At 53.2% G+C, this 13,784-nt stretch overlaps 1 protein-coding gene across 2 annotated transcripts in view; it reads right to left on the minus strand.

Moving 5' to 3' along the window:
* Window positions 1–1,415: 1,415 nt before the first annotated feature.
* Window positions 1,416–13,784, minus strand: part of Plxna1 (plexin A1) — a 45,912-nt gene continuing 33,543 nt past the window's right edge. For both annotated transcript variants that reach the window (XM_051203395.1, XM_051203394.1), the window contains exons 24-32: window positions 9,753–9,899; window positions 9,482–9,641; window positions 8,809–8,912; window positions 8,452–8,548; window positions 7,968–8,158; window positions 7,677–7,846; window positions 5,957–6,169; window positions 5,708–5,858; window positions 1,416–4,500 (exon numbers count right to left, since the gene is read on the minus strand). In XM_051203395.1, coding sequence (XP_051059352.1) covers window positions 4,405–4,500; window positions 5,708–5,858; window positions 5,957–6,169; window positions 7,677–7,846; window positions 7,968–8,158; window positions 8,452–8,548; window positions 8,809–8,912; window positions 9,482–9,641; window positions 9,753–9,899 — 1,329 coding nt within the window. In that variant the 3' untranslated portion in view covers window positions 1,416–4,404. The remainder of the gene's footprint in view (window positions 4,501–5,707; window positions 5,859–5,956; window positions 6,170–7,676; window positions 7,847–7,967; window positions 8,159–8,451; window positions 8,549–8,808; window positions 8,913–9,481; window positions 9,642–9,752; window positions 9,900–13,784) is intronic.

Consider the following 13,784-nt stretch of genomic DNA (forward strand, 5'->3'; position numbering starts at 1 on the left):
CAGCTAGACTTCCTCCATGTATCGGAGTCTATCAGCAGGCATCGTCCTCATACCTCTGGCCTGGTTTATCCTCTGCTGGAGCTGTGGCTGCTCTGGGGACCCAAGGGAGATACAGCAAAATGTCCTCTTGATCCACAGAGTTGAGGAATGGCCTTGAACCTCTGCCTCTCATACTCCTTGGCTGCACTGCTCAGAGCCACCACAGCCTTGCCTTCTATAAACTGTGTGGCAATCAGACTCTGCTTGCCCTAATCATGCTTGATCACCCCGTGCAGGGGCACTGATTGCTGCTCTGAGAGGTTGGCTCACTCCTCAGTGGCAGGGCCAGAGCCCCTGGCAGCCTAACAAGGGTAATTGAGGCAGAGCTGATTGTGCCAGAAAGCTGGGAGGGCTCAAGAGACATAAATGGGCTATGTCACACCCCAAATGGGACCACATTTGCTAAATCTATTTCCCATGCAACTTCATGATGATTACGTTGCCCTTTTTTTTTTTTTTTTTTTTTTTTTTCTTTTTAACTGTTCAGGACAGAACAGTCGGGAATGGAGGAGCACTGATTGTGATTTATGGAATGTCAGTGCAGTTCAGAAAGGACTGGAATGAGACAGAGGCATGCAGGATGCTTCAGAGCCTGGAACCTGTGTTCCATGGCCTTGTGCAGTGGGTGAACACAGCACAATCATCAGACATGGGTCCTAGGTTCTGAGATGCTCCCACGGAGGTGGGCATCTCCACAGACAGCGAGCACAGCCCCCTCCAGTGCTATGGCACCCAAGTCCACACAACACTGCCCAGGTGAGAAGGGCAAGACGGCACCTGAGCCAAGCATGTAATTGCACACTGTATGGACCCTTCATTCACCCCCTTAAACTGAATGAGTGTGCACATGGGCTGACCCACCCTCAGCTCCTCAGTGAAAAAAGGCTATGGTGAAGACAGGCCCCTGGCCAAGCACTAGGGAAATATTACCAACTCTTTGTGGGCAGTTCAGGATCCCAAGGCCACAGCTCTGGGTCATGCATGCACTTCTGAGTTGCCCTGAACCCTGGGGACACAATCTGCTTTTTAACAGGGCTTCGGGAGTCCAGCCTTATAGATGGGTATGTTCCCAATGAGGATTGCACATGGTCCTGCCACATAGGCTACCATGAGGTTCCCTCTCTGTCCCTGCCTAAGCTCAGATGAGAGGGTATTCTGTGTTTTCAGCTGTAAATGAAACTGATGTGACGCATGGGCCTATTAGGTTTTCAGTGCATTGCCCCTGTGTGTTCACACCAAGTCCCAGCTGAAGGGCAGAGGTTTCAGGGTGCCTGCTGCTACCTATGAGGTACTGCCCGGAGGACGTGACAAGCTCCCTCTTCTGTGGTTATCTCTTTGATCCCCAGTCCACTAGAATAAGACCCAGAGCCACAAGCTTTAGCAAAAATGTTTAATCTCTCCTTAATGTGTGTTTATTTACAAGTACTAAATCTGAAGAACCGTAAAATAGGAAATAGCCGTATATTTACAAATCTGATGGCTGAGCATATTGGCTCTGCCGCTTCCAGAGAAGCAATGGCCGAAGCCTGGTCTACTCAGATCGTCCAAATGACCTTTTTTTCTTTTTTTTTTGGGGGGGGGAGGTAAAGGGAGTGTTCTGCGGCATTAAAGGACAGCTAATCATGGGCTTCACCTTAAAAATATCTTTCTCTCTCTAAATATATCTACTCTAGCTTGTGTAGCACCGATGTGAGCCACCAGATCCAAACTGGGGGAACTGGAGTAGGGGGTGGCGGGCGGGCCCCTCTGTACCAACAGAGAGGTGCCTGGGATTCAATGCTGTGCCTCTTGGGAACACATCAAAGCCCTCATCCCTGCTGCCCTGTTTAGCTGTCCAACCATAAGAGGGTGGAGCAGCTGCAGAGCACAGGGCCAGTCCAAGACACCGGCTCAGCTGTTAACAGCCCAGGCACCCCTGAGTTTGGGTTCAAAGGGAAAAACCAGGCAGGAGGTTAGGGCTTTGGGACGGCAGGTCGGCAGTACCAGGAGTGTTAGGGCCAGGCTGGCTGGAGTGGTGTTTGGCCACCTCCTTGGGCCTAGGACTGTAGAGTGTGGCCCTGAGCATCTACTACCCGATGCACAGTGGGCTCCAAACCCAAGCTGTATCTCAGCTGGAGTGGAGCCCTTTGTAGGATGCCACAGAGATGGATGGCTCTTGAACACCAAGGACAAGCAGATGTCAGAGCCCAGTTCAGCAGTGGCATGGAGGTGAGGCCTGGCCCTGAGGGCTGTGCTGAGAACAGCTAGGGCAGCTCGCATGTAAACAGAGACGCTAAAGTGCTTGCGAACAGATGCCCTGGGGAGGCTGTTCCAGGCCACCTCACCACCCGCCTATGACACCCATATGGGTGAGGTGGCCTGGTAGGGTACAGTGAGCTTGGCCCGTTCAAAGGGAGCCTGGGGGCCTTGGGCAGGGTGGTGGGGCTGGATAGTGAAGGCATTGAGCCTAGAAGCTGTGCGTGGTCCAGGCAGAGCTGGAAGAACTAGGGGCTTCTATCTGAAGCCCACATCCAGGGAAGACTTTAAGGGAAACTGAGGCTCCCACCCAGGCACAGCCCAGAGGCATCAATAGGAAGAGAGGGGTATATTCATAGGTAAAACCCCAGGCAACAGGGGCTATTGAGAAACGGCTATATCCAGGCTGGCTAGACTTGGCTCTGTCCCCCGTATCAGCCCAAAGAGTGAGCCACACAGACACTTGACCAGAGCTCAAGGCCTAGGGTGCCCAGGCCCCTTGATAACCATGAAGGAGGAGCTCCCTGAGTCCTTGCACCTGCCCCATAGCGATCTAAAGGCGCAACTCTAATCTCCACCCTGTGCCATCTGGCTCCCCAGCTTGGAGCCCATGGACATGGGGTGTGCTGTTCCCAGCACTGAGGCTGGACCTGCCCACAGTTAGCTGTCCCTTAAAATCCATTAATCTTTAGTACCATCGAAAAAGTGAACTTGAAAGGGGGATTAGGCCGCTTGCTTGCTTTTCCAATGACTAATTTAAAAAAAAACAAGAAAAAAAAAAAAAAAAAAAAAAAAGGGTCTAACCACCTCTAGTATTCAACACTTGCAGTTCGAAAAGATCAACTCAGACTAAACGCTAGCACAGTCATGCAGGTCCACAGCCTCTGTACCCGAAGTTGGGGCACCCGGTAGCTTGGGCAGCAGCTTCTTCGGTCTGTGGGAAGCAGAGGCCACATCAGATGGCAGCTCCAGGACCCTTGGCTTTGCTCTCTTCCACCTGGGTTCCTCCTGAATTGCCTTCGTGTGTCTCCTCCCTCAAGTAACTGTACAGCACCCCACTGGGGCCAGGGCCACATATACATATATATACACATACATATATGTATATATGTACAGGGTCCATTAAAAATGTGTTCCGTTGCTTGTTGTGGGCAAAGGTGGACACAGCTGACCTCCGGTCCCTTGGGTCATTGTCCACAGCCAGCAGGGTGGCAGAGTGCCCTGCCCCTACTCCTCAGGGCAGAGTGCAGCAGGGTTTCTTGTTCCCTTAGAAAGCAGTACCCATATGTCCCACTGTGGGGGACCAGGACACTGCTGAGATGCCAGAATGGAAGCCACTGGGGAGCGTCAGGGACAGGGAGGGTAGTGAATGGTGGGATGGTGGGCTGAGCCAGGAGCAGGAGGTGGGGAATAAATAATGGGAACATGCACTCTGACTGGAGCCCCAGGCCTGGAGGCTCCCAGAGGCACAGCCCTGAGGACAAAGAGGGGTTTGCCTAGCCACTGTTCGCATTTCACTCGAAAGTGGGGTCTACAGCCCCTCCATAGGAGGAGAGTAGGGCCTCTCCCCAGAAGAAGGATGTGGCACTCCAGCCTTGGCCGCGCAGAGCACGCGGTGAATCTGAGGGTGGTGAAGCGTGGGTACTGGAGGGGAGGCAGGTGGGACAGCCCCAGGCTGTGGCTCACTTTGCCCAGCCCTGGGTGTCTCACCTCTCCCTTAGACTCTGCCTGCTGGGAGAAGCCAGGACTGCAAACTGGTCCAACCCCTTGTCCTGGTGCCCTCCCTCTGGAGGGCCTGGCCTTCTATCTCGGCCCCTCAGAGGCCACCTCTTTCCCAGGAAGGCCACCAGCAGCTCTTGCCAAGCAGCAAATATCCCTGGGCAGGACCAGGCATGCTTTGCAATCCTTGTCCCAGGGCAGCAAGCCCTAGGCACAGAGGTGGCTCAGCAGGAACCCTCACATCCACAGCAATAAAAATCAGCCCTGCATGGCAGGGAGAGGGAGGCGAGGGCCAGGACCCAACTGCAGGCCCCACACCTGGCACTCGGTACAGGTGAGCCAAGGGCTGTCTCCTGGGTCCCCCTTGCTGCCCTCCTGCTCTGCCTCCTGCTGAGTGGTCATGTCCAGGGCTCAGCTGCTCAGGGCCATTGTGTCCACCACCTGCTCCAGCTTGCTCCGAAGCCGCTGCCTTCGTGCCTGCTCGTCTTTTTCCAGCGCTACCAGAATCTGTAGTGGGCCGGGGTGGGACAGGGTCAGGATTAGGTCTGGCTACCCACAGACTTGGCCTGAGAGCTCTCAGGGAAGCCTGCATGGGCAGTGCAAGTGACACTGCTATGCCTAGTGGGGGATTTGGAGAACAGTTAAGACTTGACTCTACCAGTTCCTAACTGTGAAAACAGTTCTGACCCAGATTCCTACAACACTCTGGAGTGAGCCCCCAAGATCATCACTTCTACCCTCATCCCCTATACCAACCGGCTCTGGCCCGGCTGTGGCCTCTCCCTCCCCACTCTTTTCGGGGTTCTGAGTGTCTTCTAGAGCAGCACTCTACTCCCTGCTCTCTGATGTGGTATGGTTACTTCCCTCTCCTGTTGCTGGTTTTTATGCTCTTAGGTTGTCTTCTTGAGGATCACACCTCTGCCTACAGTCATCTGATTCCCCATGCTTCAGTCTGCATGGGAGCCTAGGCTCAGTGTCCCATCCCATGCCCCCATCACTATAGCCTGTGACCCTCCCATGCTGGTTTAGTGCCCAGAGCCCTTCTGAGCCCATGGGTCCACGGCCTTAGACCTGTCTCTGTGGCTTCTCACTTTCACACAGGCTGCCATTCTATCCACCTCACTGGCTCAGCCCAGCCAGCAGACCACAGCCTCTCTGCTTCTAGACCTAAAACAATCCATCTGGCTCAGGGACATAGCCAAGCTTCAAAGCCTCCACACCCAGGTCACCCTGACGGTGTACATCTCCTTGTCTATCCCCAGGTGGGCCCTAGCTCAGCCATATGAACTCTAGGGATCTTAGCCAGCCGGGCCCATTCTGCCTAAGTGCCTTGGCATTACCCACACATGCCCAGTCCCTGGCCATTGCACCAATATGCTCTAGCCCAGAGTAGAGACAAGCCACCCTAGAGAGATGAGCCAGGGACCTGTTCCCAGACAAAGGACAAGAACTTCTTGTCAGTCCCACTACAAGTCAGAAGATACTGACAGCTTGTACCTAGCTCCAGAGATATCACCCAGCCCCATAAACTGTTATAGGCCCATAGCTATCTATCCTTGGAAGACACTGTCACCTTGTATCTCCATCCTATCCCTTCTGTGTGCCCAGAATCCCTGCTTTCCTTATTGCTCTGTCAGGTGCAGAAGCAAAACCAAGCAGTGGGCCAGCTCTGATGCAGGTGGAGCTGTGGGTCAGGGTTGGGGGTGAGGCATACCTCATCCTTGTACTTGGCGATGTAGGAGTAGATCTCATGCAGGGCACTCATGCTGTTGAATTGGCTAAGATGCAGCCGGGACTGCTCCGCCAGGTAGGCGCTCATGTCTTGGTCACTGATGGCAGGCATCTTGGCAATGTCAGCATAGTACCTGACAGTAGGTGGCAGGGTCAGTATGGGTAAGGTTACAAGGCCTACCCACCCACCAATTTGTACCCTGAGTCTGCATGACCCCAGCTAGCCACCCACCTTTCGACCCAGCTCTTGTAGTTGGGGATGTCCTTAGCATAGAGCAACTTGTTGGAGGGTGAGTCTTTGCCCAGCTTGTGCTCTGATGTAGAGCAGGAATCCATGAAGGTCTGCGCCACCACGGAGAGGCAGGCATCCGTTATGCTGTTCTTGTGGATGTCAAACACAAACTGCGGGTTCTTGATCACATTCACCCAGAAGCGCAAGGGCAGGCTGTGGATGAGCACACAGGCCCAACACTGCTTAGAAGTGTCTCTCTTTACCCCTTTCCTTCTGTACAGTAGCTAGAAGTGAGACCAACCATGCCACAGGCCTGGCCCTGTCATCCAGAGAATGAATGAGTGGATTTCCATATGCCCAAGTGGCCACCTGGTGCCTCCCAGAACATCATTCTGAGTGTCCAGCTTATATACAGGGGTCATTTCTGACATCTTCTGATACCCCTGTTCCTGTGCTCAGATACAGTTCCAGGACATATGCCTTAACACCCATCCTCTATGCCCCACAATGCCTCAGACAGCCTTGGCCAAGCACCCAATTATCACGCATGCCGTCCAAACAGAAACTAAATGAAGACTGAGGTTTTGGTGACCATGGGCATGTGCCATGGTTGAGGCAGCTGCTCTAGAGTAAATCTAGAAGGTCACATACAGCAGAGTGATCTGGCCAGTGCTGCCCCCCCCACCCCCCAAGCAGCCTCTCCTTTCCTGTACCTCCTGACAGATAGCAAGGTGATCTTGGGCTTAGGCTCCCACAGCCCTGGAGGAGCAACAGATAAAAGTCAAGAGAAACGGTGAGGGGAACAGAAGGGGTACAGGGCATTGTGCTGAGGCTAGGCCATCCAGCACACCAGGCTGAGGAACATGAGACTAAGAAAGCTGATGACTGACTGGACCTGGAAGTCAAAGCACAACTCCAGGAGCAAGGAGTTAAAGAGGTGTGGGCACGAGGGGTATGCCTCCATGGGAATGTAGAGTGGAGGTCCTAGAGGGGAAGGATCTGGTGACAGTGTCCAACCTTGCTGGGGAGAAAAGCCAACTGACCAGTCTTCAGTTCAAGTGGTCTTCCTTTAAACTTGTGGATTACTGTGGGGATGGGAAGACCTCATACCGGGGCAGAACCTGCTGGGTTAGGGCTGCACACAGGAGAAGCCTACAACTGTGCCTGTCAGCCAAAGCCAGAGAATGCTGAGCAGCAGGTGGCTGTGGGCCCCATGGCTAGGCTGCAGGCAGCTAAGGCTGGTTCACACGTGTAGATGGTCTGTGCTGGGCAAAGGTAGGTCAGGGCTGAGCACAGCAGTAAGTCACGAGAAGTACTGATATGAATCCACCAGCGTCTGGGGTGGCCTCAACTCTCACTAGCTATACTCAACTCCTACCTGCAGTACAGACCTCCACACTTTCTGCCCTGTGACTTCAGAGTGGCCTTTTAGAGCCATCTCTATCCCCAGATGCCAGCATTACACATCACTGAACACAGGCTTGTGCTATGAATTATCACTTCCTCTATGGTATCAATTGGCTCTGGCCCACTAAGCTGTTTCTTACATGGTGGCCCCTCACCCAAGGAATTCCTATAGACTGGAGTAGTAGGACTGCTACAGGATCCAGGGCTGGAGACCGGTAAGGCCTAGGGAGATCTTGGCACTGTAGGGCCTGGCTCATTCTGCTTTGCCCCTGGCAGTCCCGCCCCTGTGGTGCCTGCCCACCACCAGTCGCACCAATTGCTCTTCCAGGTATGGCGCACATCAGAGTCATGGATCTGGTGTTTGTCGGCCTGCTCGTCCAAGAAGTCAAACATGTACTTGATGGCCAGAGGCAGGGCAGAGCCACGGTGCGCTGTGCTGAAGATGGTCTCAAACAGGTCATCCACAAACTTCTGTAGTGTTCCCTGCAGGGTGAGGCACCGAGCTTCAGAGCTATCCAGGGTACCAACCTCTTAGGTGACCTGGACAGGTCTGCAGGAACTCTGAATTTGGCCTTGTGTTTTGGGCTAACCCCCATACACCTACCTTGGTGGCCAGCAGCCTTGTCAGGTAGATCTCAGAGACCATTTTGCTGCCACGGTCACCCTCACGTTGGTCCAGGTGGTCATGGTTCTTTACCAGGTGCCAGAGCTTTGTGCCACTTTCCAGGTCTGGCGTGATCATGGGTGTTCGTGAGCGTAGGCTGTCAGGGCTACTGGCTGTACGCAGCATGCTCTCTGCAGGAATAGCCTGTCAGCTGGCAGGGCCATTCCCCTGCCCCACCCAGCCAGTTTTTCCTTAGAATCTAGAGCACCAAGGCTCCTTCTAGGTGTGTTGCGAATGACCACTGTGGCCACATGAGAGACACTGGTTCAGAGCTGAAGGGAAGGCCAAGAGCCAGTGACAGGCCACAGCCATGACCCTTTAATCCTGGCATCCAGCACACTATGGCAGAGCACTAGGAAGAAGGGCATCCAATCCAGGCCCACTGCTCACCCACTACTTGGTTGCAACCCTTCTGGTCCCTTACCGTATCTGCTAAGGGACTTAGTGAAGGTGGAGGAGTTGGAGATGTTGTAGGCAGATGTCTGCTTGGGTACTAGTGCCACTGATGAGCCATCTGTCACCTGTAGGCAGATGTCAAGGATATGAGCTCCCAGGGTGTCAAGATGTCCTGTCCAACATGGGGGACCTAAAGATAACCCTGGTTCTTCTCCTGGAGGCAAGTCATGCCACCACTTTGAGTCTCTATCAGGACAATTCCAGGGCAGATAATCCCTTGGGCATGGCACAGTCCACACCTGGCTGGGCATGTTCCAGTTTAGGGGAAGGAAAGCCCACATAGTGAGCAGAGTTGGATGGCCTGGTTCCTGGATGGTAGGATCACCTGATAGTGAGCCAGTGTGTTCAGCCTCTTCCAGTCGTTGTCAATTTTGGTGGTAACATCCTCGTCCTGAAGGATGATGCGTGCCATGCGACCCTGGCGCCACTCTACAGGAAGTAGGATATTGGAGGTGGGCCTTCCCTCCCTCCCTCCCTTCTATCCAAGATGGCACACAGAACAAAGGAGTGGGGTAAGAAATAAAGGCAGGGAGGGGCTTGCTCTGCACTTGGGGAAGAGCCTGGAGTAGGGTAACAAGCTCCATCCACTGATAGCTCCATTCCCTGGCTTGGAGGTGGTAAAATCATGGTCTGGCCCTTCATCTGTGACCTGGATGAGCCCAAGAGGTAGGCTGGTTTTACCCAGGTTCCAGTCCCAGCCTTTCTAGTCACATCTGCTACAGGATCCCAGCACTGTCCCACCTCATTAAACTTCCCCCAATGCAAAGGCCCTCAGTCCTGGCAGCCCAGACTTCAGAGACTATAAAATTCATGGCCTGCCTCTTTTCCTCAGGCTGCCATCACTTCACCCTGGCCTGCAGACCCCAGCTTACCCTATCACCTCTCTTGTAGACTTTCTGTTGAATGCATTCTGGTAGGCATCCCTTACCATCAGGACAGCTGGCACTAGGGGACTGGCATCTGACTAGAACACACAGGGATACTTGCCCGCCACTCACCCAGGTCCATGTCCCCAGCCTTGGGCCGCTGTGAGTAAGGCACACCCTTGTACACAGCATCCAGTAGCTTTTCCTTGACCTGTGTCACAGTGTCGCAGTTCAGCCCCTTCACAGGAACCTCAGGTGCATTCTCATTCTCAGGGTTCACACAGTTCAGGGTCTGTGTATAAGAAGGGTGGTAGGCAGCATTAGCCCCACCCCATGCTTCTGCCAGCCCTGTTCCCTCAATTCAGTGTCACTGGAAGGGGAGGACCCAGGCATGGAGGCTCACCAGGGTCTTGTAGTCAATCTGCTGCCGAATGAGCTTGTCCTCACTCAGGGAGTAGCGGGCCTCCCCTGTGATGGCATCAATGGGGCCCTTCTCCATCTGCTGCTTGATGGCACAGTACAGCATGAAGAGGGGCTCCCCAGCACACTCCTGTGCAGACAGTAGGGTACAAAGTGGGTCTAGGGCCTAGTCAGCCCTTTAAGGACTATCTAGTTGCTTCCAAGAGCTCCATCTCCTCTTAGGAGGCAAGCCTGTCTCTGGAGCCAGCACTGGGTGATGAAATCTAGTCAGCAATAACCCCATTGTCCTTGTGATCGTAGATGTGGAAATCTTGGTAAGTACAGTGGTACAAGTTAAGGGCAGATGCACATGAACAACACGATCATGCAAGGAAGAACAAGGCAGGTAGATTCTGGCCTGCAGTCTCCTTGGTGGATGATGGCCCTCATCACCCCAGGTGTGATTAGGGTCTGCTGGATGTCTAGGGACCCACCTAGTCACAAGTCCAGATCACCAGGACCATGCTTTCACCATTATCATCAGCATAAACATTCACACTCCTGAAGCTCCTCACCACCAATGGGCAAAAGAACCCAGTCTGGTGCCAGGAAGAAAGGGGGCTGACAGAGGGGCCCCTGGGCACTTGGTAAGGACTTTTGCTATCCCTACCTCCAGTTTCCTGGCATCTGGCTCCCTCACTGTGGGGCCTTTGCCCGTCCTTAACCCTCCCTTAGGTCCTCCCACGTCCTAGATTGAGGCAGTTGGTTTTGGGAACCACAGCAGTGTGTGTGGGGGGGAGGCAGGCACTGCGAGTGAGCTGAATGAAGGAAGAGCTATCATAGGAAAGGCTCACATCTTTCAGCAAGGTGAGGGAAGCAGCTGGATGGAGCTTAGGCTGGTCCCATGTCCCTGAAGGCCTACCCCTGACTGCGGGCGTCACTCTTCACAGTGACTACTGGCTGAGAATGCCCAGGCAGGAGGCTGGCCCAGGTGGATCCTTGGCAAGCCCACAGTGACTCTGCTCTTGGACCCAGATGCTCTAGACCCTGTTAGCATTTGAGGTAATTAAAGAGACAGCTGCTAAGGAATGGCCAGGAGCAGAGATCATCTGAGACCTTCTGACAACATTCCTGTCTTTGAAATTATGTTTCATTTGCAAACTTGGCTTCATTAAGTCAGCCAGGGAGGAAGAGAGAGGAGGAGGAAGGGGAAGCAGGTTGGGACTCAGAGCCATCAAAGCTGTCTCTTTCGGCAAACACTACCTCATAATGTCTCCCCAGACTAGATATCTGCCCTGGGGTTCCTAAGCACAGTAGAAGGAACAGAGGAGGCAGGCAAGGTGCCCAAAGACTTGAATGCAGACCCGCCCAGCCCTAATGCATCTGCCCGGGAAAAGCCAGGGCTTCTCAAGGACAGCTCCAGCTCAGTCAGGTAGTTCACCAGACCCAGAAGGCAACCATCCCCCTGCCAGCCCAGACCATCACTTTCACCAGGCCTGCCAAGACTGTGAAAGAGCAGTCAGCGATGAGAGTCCAGAGAGGAGGTAGGCCTAGAAAGACGCTGTCCTAAGCCCAAGGCCTTCCTCTCTCTGGGCCTCATCTCCCTATCCCATGACAGGCAGAAGGTAGGGCCTCAGATTCCTCTCAACCCCGCTGAGGTGCAAAGAGCGGCCCTTTCATACAAACAGGCAGCAGATGAAGAGCACAGCTTAGCAAATGAGGCAGAACAGCAGTTTTCCCATCTGCAAGGAAAGTCAAGGTAGATCCCTACCTCATGCCACACGTCATCTCTAGCATAGGAGCTGCAAATGATGGAATGCCTGTATTTAAAACAACAGCAGCCACAACAAACCTACCATATACTACAGAAAATAACCCTAGAAAACACACAAATGTTGCTTCAAAGATGAAAGTGGCTAATCAAGCAAGAAGCTTAACTTGTTCAGTGCCAGCCAAGGTAGCTTGCTGTCTGTTCACATACACTCATCTACAGTGATGGAGTCAGTGGCACCCAGGCCAGGTAAGATCCTTAGTCAACACACCTAAGTTGCAAACAGGTATGCCTGGTCACCTATGGTCACTCTGGATGCCCACTGCAGCAGAAAGCTACAGCAGACGCTGACTGTGTTGGGGAAGAACTCGGACTCCCCTAACACCTTCTGCCAATGGGACAGAGGACAATGCAACTGACAACACAGAAGTCACACTGTGGAGCATTACGCAGCTGCCAAGAGGGCAAACACCGTGTGCCAGCCTAACTGAAGACGTGGGCCCAGCCCTGCCTGGGAGGGGACTGGAGGGAGTGCGGTATGAAGCAAAGCATGTGGTGACAGAGAGGAAAGCCTCAAGGAGCAAGGTGCAGCAGCACCAGGACTTACTGTGAAAAGTCTCAGGGTGGGCATGGGGGCCCTGGGGGACTGAGGCAGGAGGGCCACGTAAGCCAGGACTGCAGACAAGAGTGACAATGCAGCCAGCACTCAACACAAAAGACTGAACAAAGCCTGTTACTCTACCTGTAGACAGAAACCTGCTTCGATTCAGACACCTGCCATATACTGAATACCAATAACTGTGACAACCTGAGCTAAGGCTCTGCCCCTTTACTTCACAGGTGCTGTTGACAGTGTAGTGACAGGTGGGCAGAATAACTACCTCTCATGCGTTCTGGTCACCAGCATCTGTGGGGCAGTGAGTGGGCTCAGACCCTGCCCACGTGCAGACTCATGAAGCTTTAAACGGAACCCCACACATTCTGCTTCCCTTCCATCTGCCCCAATACAAACTAAGCTGTGTGAGTGGTACGGTCATTCAGGCCAGAGGGGAGTTCCAATTCTAGAAAGGCACTGTCCATGCTTCCCAGAGTGGCTTTTGTCAACACACTGCACTTCTCTAACAGTTGCCCACATGCTAACCACAAGCAAGTGACCCACAGGCAAGCACAGTGGCTGGGCTGAGTCACAGAGACCCTACACGCCTGTCAATAGACACAGGTCTGCAGCCACAGAATCGGGTGGAATTAGACAACCATGCAAATGTATACCGGACAATTCCACTGAGAGAGACTCCCCAAGGCACTCAGATTCAGAGGCAGAAGCTATAAAGGTGGTACAGTGGAGGGTGGGGAGTGTTTCACGAAGACAGATTTCAGTTTTATAAGTTGAACAGCACAGATGATGATGGCAAGGGCTATGCTTTACAGCTGTATTAACTCCAGGTACCTGTATGCTAGACTAAGGTACAAAGGGCATGAGTTTGAAACCAGCCTGGGCTATTTAGGGATGCCTTGTTTCAAATAAGACAAGGGTTGGTGAGATGACTCAGCAAGTAAAGGATCTGCTGCTGACCCCGACACAGAGTCTAATCCCTGGGACCCACGTGGTGGAAGGAGAGAGCCAACTCCTATAAGTTGTCCTCTGACCTCACATATGCACTAAAGAAATACAAATGTAATTTTTAAAAAAGTTTAAAAGGTAATGGAGTTTTGCATTATGTATATTTTAATGCAATAAAACATTTTTTTAAGTCTGTGGCATGTTAAGAAGAGACCAGCTGTTGAGCCATGAAAGGGTGGAGGAACTTGTCTCAGGACTGAAAGCAATTGCTCTGGGAAGCTATGCAGTCTGTGACTCAAGCCTTAGACTTCAGGGAAGGCAGAACTATGGGGCAGCAGGAAGGTCTGGTGGCCAGCTCAGGGAAGGGAGGCACTGAAGAGTATCCTCTCTCAGCACTATAAAGCAAACACCACAGATAGGGATGGAACAGGCCTAGGCCAACCTGGGCCTCCTCCTGGGACAGGATGTTACTCCAGGGGCAAGGCTTCAGCATGGCCTCCTGTGGCCTGGCCGTGGGTATGTGCAGTATCAGTTTCCACCTAACAGCAAAAGGCCACACCACAAAAACCAGAGCTGAGAGCAGACCACAAGCTCCCTGACCAGGTCCTAAAAAATGGACCTGGGGCAGGGCAGCCCGCCGTTCCCCTTAATCTCTGCTCCCTCCTCCTTGCACCCCTTTCCCCCTGCTCTCTCAGCTGTCTTGC

This window comes from Phodopus roborovskii, unplaced genomic scaffold (genome assembly GCF_943737965.1).
Source record: "Phodopus roborovskii unplaced genomic scaffold, PHOROB, whole genome shotgun sequence".
Classification (NCBI taxonomy): Eukaryota; Metazoa; Chordata; class Mammalia; order Rodentia; family Cricetidae; genus Phodopus; species Phodopus roborovskii.